Source organism: Pongo pygmaeus, chromosome 4 (genome assembly GCF_028885625.2).
Source record: "Pongo pygmaeus isolate AG05252 chromosome 4, NHGRI_mPonPyg2-v2.0_pri, whole genome shotgun sequence".
Lineage (NCBI taxonomy): Eukaryota > Metazoa > Chordata > Mammalia > Primates > Hominidae > Pongo > Pongo pygmaeus.
Window position 1 is genome coordinate 90,383,091 of NC_072377.2, and position 11,988 is coordinate 90,395,078.

The following is an 11,988-nucleotide window of genomic DNA, read 5'->3' on the forward strand; positions in this document are numbered from 1 at the left end:
TAGATGTTAACACAGAGCCCTGATTCTAATGCTACAGTAGCGAGAAGTTATAAAAACTTAAAAAGAAACTTGTTAATTTGAGTTTTGCAATGTAGGATGGAAACATATAATCTATTCACTAAACAATTTATTTTCTAAAAAAAACTTCAACCTAGTCCTTAAAAATCTAATATAGCAGCTGTTGAGAAAAATGACAAATATTGTACTTTAATTTTTGGATATACTGTTCTATACAATATTGAGAAAATGACAAATATTGTACTTTAGTTTTTGGATATACTGTTTTATATAATGGAATTTCAGTCTCTAAAGCTTCAAGTGGATCTAGAAACTACATTGCTCATTCTTTGATATACACCCTACTCACTACTTAAAATAATTGGATTTTATTTTTAAGATATAATGCTGAAGTAAACCTCATGTCTCTAAAGACATTTTCTATTTTGTACCCATCAATTCATGAAATGTCTTATTTCTCTTTAAATGTACTTTATAGTGAAAGAGTATCATACTGAATCCAAAGTTGCTCTAGAATTATTCACATTTTTCTTGCCAGCTATTATGACATGAATATAGATTGTTAGGCTACTTCTATAAGAAAAAATAAATCATATCTGTTCCAGGTTTATACTCCCGTATAACAAACTACCCCAAAACTTAGTGACTCAAGGAAACAATTTACTATTTTCTCTTACAATTCTGGGGGCTAATGGGCTCAGTTGGGCAGTTCTTGTTTAACATGCTTCATAAAGTTGCAGGCAAATATAACTGTGGCTAAAGTCACCTGAAGGCACCTGTACAAATACATCTGATGCCTGGGCTGGGATGGCAAGAATAGCTGGGTGCTGGTAAGTCTGTCCCTTTCCCTGTCTCCCTCTCCCTACTTACCCTCTCCTTCTCCTTGTCCTTCTTCCCTCTTCTTCCCTCTCCCCTTCTGCGCATAGCCTACCCCCAACCCCTGCCCCCGGTAATGTGGCTTCTCCATATAGTTAGTTTGGTTTTCCTCTTAGTCCCGAAAGTCTCTGGATAGTTAGACTTCTCACGTGGTATTTGACTTCTCCCAAGAAAACATTCCATGTTGCTAAAGAGAAGCTGCAAGGCTTTTGATGAGCTAGCCTCAGAAGTCTCAGAATGTCACTCTGTTGCATTCTATTGGTCAATCTGGTCACTAAGGTCAAGAAAAGGGATGTAAGACCCCACCACTCAATAGAAAGAGTTTCCAAAAAATTGTGGCCATCTTTAAATTCCTATGATGCCTACACAAAAATAGAATACTGCCAGATTTATTTAAACTTTTTCTCCCTTCTTTAGTGAATTTGAAAGAGACCAAGATTAGCATAAAACTCCCAAACTCAGACTACATTCATTAGTTAACTAATTTATTAATTGCTTTCTACTTAGTAATTAAGAAAAAACCATATAGCAACTAGTATAAAATTTTATTTTGTGCTCAGTTTGGCTTATTGACAAAAATATTCTTTAGAAAATCTTTTGAAATAATTATCAAGAGTGTGCTCTATAGGTGGTATCTAGCCATTAATACAAAAGTCAGTAATCTGCCAAGAATAAGTGATCTCAGCCACTTTGAATCCCACTTCAATTTACCTCCTAACTCATCAGGAGCATCAAAAAGCTGCAAAGTCCATTTCTGAGTGTCTAGCATTCTCTAGAATATGCCAGCTGCTACATCACCTTCAAATGGAACCACTCTACCTCCCATACTTTCAATGTTTTGGCATGTTTGGCACATCCATCTTCATTATAGCTGAAGAACTATCACAGAAACATGACTCCAGAGAAAGATATATTTGAAGCAAAGATAATATTTTACATGATACAGCCAAATTCTCATCTACAGATTGGTAATGAGAAACTGTTTTCCTCATGGCATCTAGAAGAAAGGCTAATTTCCTTAAATAGAGCAGCTGTGTTACTTCTAGTTCTCTCTTTGTTGCTCCATAAAAAACTACCCCAAACTTAATGATTTGAAAAAACAACCATTTTATTATACCACACAAATCTCTAGAACAACATTTTGGGTAGGAGTCAACTAGACAACTCTGCTCTACATAGCAGTGACTGTGGTCACTCAGCAATGTTCAGCTGAGGGCGGGGCTGGGCTGAAGGGTCCAAGATAGCTTCACTCACATGCCTGGCACTTGAGTGTAACCACCGCCCTCCCCCATATTTACATAGGTATAAACTTTTTTTTTTTTTTTGAGACGGAGTCTCACTCTGTCACCCAGGCTGGAGTGCAGTGGTGTGATCTCGGCTCTCTGCACGCTCTGCCTCCCGGGTTCACACCATTCTCCTGCCCCAGCCTCCCAAGTAGCTGGGACTACACGTGCCCGCCACCACACCCGGCTAATTTTTTGTATTTTTAGTAGAGACGGGGTTTCACCGTGTTAGCCAGGATGGTCTCGATCTCCTGACCTCGTGATCTGCCTGCCTTGGCCTCCCAAAGTGCTGGGATTACAGGCGTGAGCCACCGCGCCTGGCCAAACATATTTTTTTTTGTATTTAACTTACCACAAAGCCCATGAGAAGGCAGACAGTTCTGAAACCATATTCTGGAATCTCTGGCCTGCAGGTCCCTAAAGAGTTAACTCAAAGCCAGATACCCAATGGAGGCTCAATTAATGTGAATTAGAAGCAACAATGAACCAAATCCACAGATAACATTACTTACACTAGATTGAAAAGTGTAATCCAGAAATATCAAGTGCGAAAAAGTTTCTCAATTATAGTTAAATCAGAATTCTTTAATATGTAAAGGCAGTGAATGGAATGTTAAAAAAAATGGAATGTCACATAACTTCTATAAATTAGGTGGTATAGGACACCAGTTATGATGCATTTAATGAACCCCTACTCAAAAAGAAGCTACTTGTTGAAACAAAATATTAATTTAAGTGTTTTTTTTTTGGGGGTGGGGGGCATGGTTGTTCTTTTCCAAAAACTGAAAAAAAAAAAAAAAAAGATGAAATAAAGCATATATGTTATGCCCTTTTCAAAGCAAACCTTAGGTCTCATTTGAATTGTTTCCTAATGCTCTATCAATGAGACACGTGAGGCAATATACACTCCCCAACAGATGAATAACATAACAGGTTACCAAGGCCTTTCACAATCTAACCTAACACCACTTTCCCAGGTTCATTTATCACTGGTTTCTTCTCGATACCTTCTGGTTAAGGACCACCAGAAGCACACATGTAATTGACAAACGGGGTTTATTATTCATTGCAGTAAGAGAGACCATATACTGTGAGAAACTATGATGTTTGAGGGTTCTCTGTAAAATATTAGAAAATGTTTATTGGATTTGGGATTTTTTTCCCCTAATATTGGCTATCTTACTAAATCTTAGGAGGAAGAAAGGCTAGATCAAGGCTAAGATTGTAATTGGTAAAGACGCAGAAGTCATCAAATTAAACCAGATAGGGTGATGTTCCATCATTTTTGTGGCTTGGACAATGTTTTATCTCTGTTCAGATATGACTACACAGTGATCATATTCTTTTCTTGATGAACACTGTCAGAGTGATCTTGTTGGATGCTAATGCTTGCTGAAATTGTGTACATTCATCAGGTGGACACCAGTTCCTAGTCCAGGCTAGCTCCAGGTGTCAGAGGCCACTTTTCCATTCTACTCCTCACACATGCTGTACTCATACCAGACTTGAGTTTTCCCTGCCCTTTGTTCTTCCTTCTGTTCATTCGATTCCCTTTATCTTTAGTGATCATTCCCTTAGCACTTCAGTTTTCTCTCTGAAGTCCTTTGTGCTGCATGTTGTTTGATTACTTGTGTTTATGCTTTGTTTCTTCAGCTAGGATCATTAGCACACATCTCTCAGCATTGGCAAAAGTCCTCGAAATCATTGACACCTAGCATATACTTTATTAAAAAAAAAAAAAAAGAAAGAAAAGGGATGGGTTTATTGTCCTTTTCAATAGACTAGAGTACATGGGGCGAAACTGCTTTACTCAATTCAATAAAATCGTTTCCGGTAACAGGCCCCAGGAATCCTAGACCTAAGCCTGGCGCGAAACTACATTTTCCACAATCCTCGGGGGTTGATAAGGCGCCGCAATGGCCTGAACTACAATTCCCACAATCCATGGCGATCTCCGCTTTTTCGCGTTTCCTCAAGGCTCCGCCCCATTTCCCATCTTTCCTTTCAGTCCTTGCCTACCGGGGAACAAGGTCGTGAAAAAACGGTCTTGGTGAGGTGCCGCCATTTCATCCGTCCTCGGTCTCTGCGCCTTTCGCAGAGCTTCCAGCAGCGCTATGTTGGGCCAGAGCATCCGGAGGTTCACAACCTCTGTGGTCCGTAGGAGCCACTATGAGGAGGGCCCTGGGAAGGTTAGTGTGTAAGGGGCACGGCTTCGTTGGGGGAGGGGGCGCTTGGCTGTGACTCGCGCACCTGCAAGGCTGCCCCCGGGCTGTGGCAAGGGAGATGATAGCCAGAAACCAGGCTGAGACGCAGACTAGCATTCCACTTACCCCAGAGACCAGTGTGGAAACTGGGCATCCTAGCGCGTAGCCGCTAAAGGAATGGGCAGGTAGATCCGGAAGCCCTGCTCCATCTGCCGCTTGACGCCCCTCCCCCCACCCCCCGCAGAAAGCCCTGGGATGGCTCCGGGAGGCCATGGCTATCGGACCCGAAATGAAGGTCATTGGAAAATCATGAGGAAATCAGGGCCTCTGGTTATGGAACAGGCTTTTTAAACTAGCTGGCTAAGTTAGAAGTATTAACCCTTCACCTCAGTTAAGGCTGGGTTTGGCCTCAGCTGTAAATAACTGAAACCACATAGCAGTAACAATCTCGGAGGGTCACACCAGGCCTAGTCATAAAGGGCAGAGAAGGTGCTTGGTAATGAAAACAAACAAAAAAACTGTGGGCAGGGTGCGGTGGCGCACGCCCGTAATCGGGAGGCTGAGGCGGAAGGATCACCTGAGGTCAGGAGTTCCAGACCAGCCTGGGAAGCATGGCGAAACCCTGTCTCTACTAAAAAGTACAAAAAAATTAGCCGGACGTGGTGGTGTGTGCCTCTAATCCCAGCTACTCGGGAGACTGAGGCAGGAGAACCGCTTGAACCTGGGAGGTGGAGGTTGCAGTGAGCCGAGATCGGGCCACTGCACTCCAGCCTGGGCGACAGAGCGGGACTCCGTCTCAAAAAAAAAAAAAAGAAAAAGCTGTATTGCACTTAACATTGCCATGTATCTTCTAAGGTGACTACTTAGGACAGTAGTTTTTTCGATTTTCTAAAATAAGAAACTTTTCACTATTTGACGTTTGAGTCCTTAAGACCATTCATTGCCTAGTGCTCAGTAAAGCCAGATTATTTCTTACCTTGTAGTGTTTTGTGATGAAGGTCATAGGATTTGAAAGATAAATGTTTAAAAAGATGTTATGATTTATGGCATATGTAACCTGATGTAAAAGAAATATAACTAGCATTTCCGGTATACTTGTATTTTGATTATTAAGCAGATGATTTGAGGTTCTATTTCGATTACTTTTTCTCTTTTTTTCCAACAGAATTTGCCGTTTTCAGTGGAAAACAAGTGGTCCTTACTAGCTAAGATGTGTTTGTACTTTGGATCTGCATTTGCTACACCCTTTCTTATAGTAAGACACCAACTGCTTAAAACATAAGGATGTTTCAGTTCCTCCATTTAACAGGTAGTTAATGGATTTCTAATCATCTTAAAGCAGGCCTTTTTATTAAGTAGCCTCTTCCCCCTCACCCAGAACACACACACAAATACATTGTTGTGTAGGGCTGATTCCTGAGGTTATGTGTAGATGTGGCATTGGTGGAGACTAGTTGTAAACCTATATAAAAATATTTCAATAATGGCCAGTGTTTATTGAATACTACTGATTATCAGATACACTTTACATCGATATCTCATGTTCTCTAGCAAGCTTGTGAGGCGGATGATAGTAACCCCATCTGAGACACAAAGATGTTAAGTTGTTCAAGATCTCATAACTAGTATAATTGTGGACCAGGACACTTGCCCAGGCAGTTTCTTGTTGCAGAGCTCACACTTTTAACCAGGTAAAACTCTGATAAACCGATTAATGTTACTCTATCTTGAACGCTGTTACTAGAACACTGGCTGAGAATGTGTCTTCTAAAACACTATAAACATTTCCATTTCTTTTAGAAAGTGGTCACTGTGCTCCCAGTTTTTAAATTGGCTTACAGTACTTGTTTAAGTTGTGAAAAATCCTTGAAGATAAAGAAAACCCTTCTAGTGCTCCTTGATGTATAAGTCCCAGATAATTATGTAATTGTAAATCTGTACCTCACCAACTCAGCCATGTTGGGAAACTCAAACTTTTGAATATACTTTCCTCATTAAGGCAGTGGTTCTTAAATGAGAATGATTTTACAACACAATGGGGCATTTGGCAATGTGAGACATTTTTGATCGTTGCAACTTGGGGGCAAAATTACCAGTGGTGCTGAGGTTGAGAAGCCTTGTCTCAAGGGGATATGTTAATATATGCTCAAAGGAGTCGTTCATGTTGGAAGGTTAGCAGATTTCCTGTATGTGGATAAAATATTTATTTAGCTTAATTGTCATCAGAGTTTCTCAGAGTAATACTATAGAACACTGGGATGATTGGAAAGAATGTCATAGTTTAGAGGGGGAATAACTTATCCAAGCTACTAATGTGGAAAGATTTCGGTGCATGTGATGAAGCAAATCAGTATGAATGAATTCATGATACTGTAAACGCTTTCTGATGTACTACTCAAACTGATAGAAAATATTTTCATGAAACTACATGATTTCTATTAAATGAATGGGATTTTTAAAATGCCATTAATTTCTGTTTTTATTTTGCAGATATGAAGAGCATTTTAAGAGGTGCAGCCTGAAGTGGATCAAACTAGAACTCATATGCCATACTAGATATGTTTGTCAATAAACTTATGACGTGAATGCTTAATGCCTCTTTTTTGAAATAGGGAATGTAATAATTGGCCATTTGCCGACTTTATTATTTGGGTAACATTCCAGTATTACTCTCTGTGATTTAGCTTATTTAATGGTGTTAAACTGAGGTTATATTAAATTTTTGATTCGCGGGTCAGGGTTTTGTTGGTAATTTATATAATAAAAGGGAAATACAAATCGATCTTAGGTTTATTTCTATGATTTTTTTTTTTTTGTCGTTAACTTGGAGGAAAAAATACTTTTGCTCTTGCCCTTTCCTTTGACATAGTAAATTTTTTTTCCCATGATTGATTAATCATCAGGAAAACTATTAGTTTATTCAGATTGAAGTTGTGGTTAATCAGATATTTAGGAGCTTCATTTTTTTTTTTTTCCTCTAGGTCTGTAACCTAAAACAGAAGTGTTTGCCTCAGTAAGTGTTCTGGTGACCAGTATTAGTCTTATTTAGAGTGAATAAAAGAATGTTTGAAATGGAATATAATACCATGAAATTTGTAGTATAGGAAGTACTCCCAATTTATTCTGGTGCTTTGACTATCATATAGCCTAGCAGAAATGGGATAAAAGGTAGTTCTGATTAGTAATTGTATATGTGAATCGAATTTATTTTGTAAGTAGTGAAATGCTGCTTGCCATTTACAATGTAATGAGGTCATTACATTTTAGGACTTTGTATAAGATGTGGGACAGTAACTAGCTACTGAGTATTTTCCTCTGTTCACTGTTGGAATACCACTGATGTTAAAATGCTATAAAACAGACTCCAAACTGGTAGTCTGGCCTCTAGACTTTGGTGAAAGGGTAATGCTCTGTTTTTAAACCAACATTTAAAAAACAGTATTTCCATAAAAGTGTATTTCTGAATTTTTGAAAAATTGCTCTGAGTGGTTCTACATCCCTTCATCGAAGAAAATAGCTGTGTAGGCCACTCCCCACTATATCATTAGATTTCTTATATGGCCCTTCTGGACAACTACTGATTTGCTAAAAACTTAACATTTTGATATTTTTGTTTCTCGACTAGTGCCTCACTTTAGGCTCTAAAACAGTCACCTGACAACTATTTAATTATGGTGCAACCTTAATTTATATGACTTTGTTCATATATCCCCTGTACTTGTGTGTCATTGTTTTTTGATTATTCAGTGATAAATCAGGTATCCTGTATTGAGAGAGTTCCTTGTATGGAACATAAAGGTTTTTTATCTTTGGAAAATGTTGAAGTGGCCAGGCATGATGGCTCATGCCTGTAATCCCAGCACTTTGGGAGGCCAAGGCGGGCGGATCACGAGGTCAAGAGATCAAGACCATTCTGGCCAACATGGTGAAACCCCGTCCCTACTAAAAATACAGAAAAACTAGCTGGGCCTGGTGGCACGCGCCTGTAGTCCCAGCTCCTCAGGAGGCTGAGGCAGGAGAATCACTTGAACCCGGGAGGTGGAGGTTGCAGTGAGCTGCGAACGTGTCACTGTACTCCAGCCTGGGCGACAGAGCGAGACTCCATCTCAAAAAAAAGTAGAAGCAAGAGTAAGAGTTTAAGGTTCGTTAGATGATTTTGGTTTTCCTGGAAATTATGGTAAGGCTTACCTCATTGGATTGTTTTTGAGATCCAGTAAGTTATATAAAAACTACTCACAAGTCCTAAATGAATGTGAATTTTTTGGAGAGGATGTTAAAATATATTAGGAATCAATAGTAACAGTTATGGGTTGCTAGGTCTAGCTAGAAAAGTATTTGAGGGATATACGTGAGTGAGAAAAAACCTCTGCCTGTCTTGTAATAGTACAGATTGTGCCATCCCCATAAAAAGCCTTCAGCAGGCTGGCTGTAAGTGCATAAGTTTATTGTAAGTGGTAGAGGGTGTATAACTGCTTAGTTTCTGTATTAGAGTTCTCTAGACAAACAGATCAAGAGGATGCACGTAGAAAAAATTAAAATTGTCTCATCCGACTCTGGAGGCTTGGTGGGTTGAAAATATGGGTATGCTGGCGGGCTGGAGACTCAGCAAAGGCAGTGGCTGGCAGAATTCCTCCTTGCGGGAGGTCAGTCTTTGTTCATTAAGATCTTCAACGAATTCAAGAAGCTTAGCCACATTCTAAGGAGGATCAGCTTTACTCCAAGTCCACTGACTTAAGTGGTAAACTCATGATAATTCAAGAAACACCTTCACAGAAATATCTAGAGGATTGTTGATCCAAATATTTGAGCACTGTGTCCTTGCCAAGTTGACACAAAATTAACCATAACAGTAGTTTAGTTTTCTATTTCCCTAAACTGGTTTTTTAAAATTCAAGCCAATATTTAAAACCAGGAGGTCTCCATAAAAGTCCAGATTCTTGGAAAAAAAAAATTACACTGGATGAACCCACAAATGCCCATGTGAAACCAATCAGGACCAAGTAAAAAGTTTGTACCTTTTGCAGATGCTTCCCTAACTCACTAGAATACCGGAATAGGAATTTTGGTTAGAATCCAGGGTTTGTTTTTAAAGAGAAGTCACTATCATTATTTCCATAATTAAGTCATGGCCACAATGAAGGAAGTAACTCAAAATGTCTTAGGTTTTGCTGCAGAGACCATAGAGGTTAAGAATGTGGGCTCAGAACTAAGACTTGGCTGGATTCAAAGCCAGGGTTGATACATTCGTCTTCAACAATCTGTACCTCACCTTTATCTAATTTAGTGTAGTTGTGAAGATTAAAAATGAAAATAGAGGCCCAGCGCAGTGGCTCACACCTGTAATCCCAGCACTCGGAGGCCGAGGTGGGTGAATCACGAGGTCAGAAGTTCGAGACCAGCCTGGCTGATAATGGTAAAACCCCATCTCTACTAAAAATACAAAAAATTAGTTGGGTGTAGTGGTGGATGCCTGTAATCCCAGCTACTCAGGAGGCCGAGACAGGAGAATTGCTAGAACCCGGGAGGCGGAGGTTGCAGTGACCTGAGATCACACCACTGCACTCCAGCCTGGCCAACAGAGCAAGACTGTCTTAAAAAAAAAAAAGAAAAGAAAATACACCTAAATTGAGGCAAATTTCCTTAAGCTTCTGGTGTGGAGTGCTTAATTGAAACAAGTGAGATGGGGGAAGTATAATGGGCATTGTGTAAGTCGTTAAAGTTGATCCCAGAGCAATTCTGCAGTAGTTAATAGATTGGTCTGTGCTGCAGACACTGTGTCTTCAAAAGTGATGCCAGAATGATAGTGCTAAAATGCAAGTCATCATTTTACTCACTGTAAGACACCTCACCATGACAATGGTCACTTCCCTATAGTTTCAGCCTCATCCCAGCCATATCACACAGTTTTATGTACCACCACCATGTCTTAATTTAGCTCAGGTGCCACCTTTTCTATACAGTCTCCCCTTTTTATTTTATTTTTTTAAGAGATAGGGTCTCGATTTGTCACCCAGGCTGGAGTACAGTGGCACAATCATAGCTGGCTGCCACCCTCCAGGGGATCCTCCTGCCTCAGCATCTGGAGTAGTTGGGGCTACAGGGGCTTGTCACCATCCCTGGCTAATACTTTTTATTTTTTGAGGAGACTGAGTCTCACTGTATTGCCCAGATTGGTCTCATACTCCTGGCCGCAATCCCTCCTCCTTTGAGGGATTATAGGCATGTGCCACCAAACCCAGTCCCTTCCTGGTTTCTCCTCATTACCCATAACACACTCCACATAAATCTCTAACACCTTGTAAACAGCCTTATAATTCAGCAGATACTGTAATTACTGATTTCCTTATCTACCTTTCATACCAGCTTGTGATCTTTCTGAGCCCAGAGAGGCTTCTTTATTCATGCATCCTGCATAAATTAGCTGGTGATCCATGAACACTCTATTCTATTAATGCTTTCAATAATCTGAAGCCAAGAATAAAAATTACCTAGAAACAAATTCTAGGCCTCTTACGCACCAAATGTATGTTTCAATGCTTTATGAATAAAAATGAATTGTTCCTGGATAGTTGGAAATTGGTTATCCCACCAAACATGAATGTATTGAAATAATCCAGTTGAAAAAAAATGAGTTTAAATTTGCACCAAAATGTAACTCAACTATGTCACCACTGTTTAGTCCATCTGATATCTCTTTTTCTTTGCAGACAAACCCTTAATGAAGGAAAGTGTGTTGATATACATTCTGGGATAGCTCTTTATCTTGTTTCAAGCCAGCATTTTTAAGAAGCATTGGCTTAAAGAACTGGGGAATTTTTTTTTTTTTAATCTTGTGTAACAAAAGATGGAGCTCAGGAATTTTAGGGCCCTCCAAGTTCCTCAGCCTGTGTTTTCTAAACCATTTATTTCATTCTCATAAGATGGCTGCTACAGTTCCAGTTATCCCATACAGTCTTGACAATATCCAGCAAGAAAAATTACTGTCTTTGTTATTTTTCAAAGTGAAGAAAGCTTTCCTTCAGACTATCCCTCATTAGTCACTGTCCAGAAAAGTGATAAATTCACTTCTGAATATAACACGGGCAAGGGAATAGCATGACAATGAATAAATTTGAACAATTAGCATTTTCTCACAAGTCTTATGTGGGCAGAGGAGATACTGAAACAAGTCAGGATTCTACCAGAAAGGGAAGAGAAAGTGGCTATTGAGTATGCAAAAGACACTGTCTGCTGCAGTTATTCTATATACTATACTAAAAAGATGGACTGGAATGCCATAAAATGTAATAAGCCTTCATTTTAGTGTTTTCAATAAATAAAGATCACAGCATAGGTCTTTAGAGTAAGCTATATAGAATAGAGGAGAAATACTGTTTATGCTTTTTCTTTCTGTCTCCTTTCAATAGAAAATAATAATATGAGCTTTTATATGATTTGTACTCTGCCCACATCAAAACCTTTTGAAAAACTTCATCTATTATCAAATGGTGTTTTGTTATCATAGCTATCGTAACGTTATAACCCAGAGGGAAGATAGCCACTTTCCATATATCTTAATACAGTGACGAGTTTTTTACTGAGTATATAATTCAAAAATTGTATAGTTG

The 11,988-nt window shown here is 39.3% G+C and overlaps 1 protein-coding gene and 1 non-coding gene across 2 annotated transcripts; both read left to right on the forward strand.

The window, feature by feature from the left end:
• The first annotated feature begins 4,166 nt into the window (after positions 1-4,166).
• On the forward strand, positions 4,167-6,967 carry LOC129037122 (cytochrome c oxidase subunit 7C, mitochondrial). The gene is made up of 3 exons (XM_054488973.2): positions 4,167-4,366; positions 5,547-5,690; positions 6,872-6,967. Exons 1-2 carry the CDS (start codon positions 4,292-4,294, stop codon positions 5,661-5,663), a joined length of 192 nt encoding a protein of 63 aa, XP_054344948.1. The 5' UTR covers positions 4,167-4,291; the 3' UTR covers positions 5,664-5,690; positions 6,872-6,967.
• Positions 6,710-6,772, forward strand: LOC129037711 (small nucleolar RNA Z39). Its single transcript, XR_008502938.1, has one exon. It is a non-coding gene; the product is annotated as a small nucleolar RNA Z39 (small nucleolar RNA).
• Positions 6,968-11,988: the final 5,021 nt, after the last annotated feature.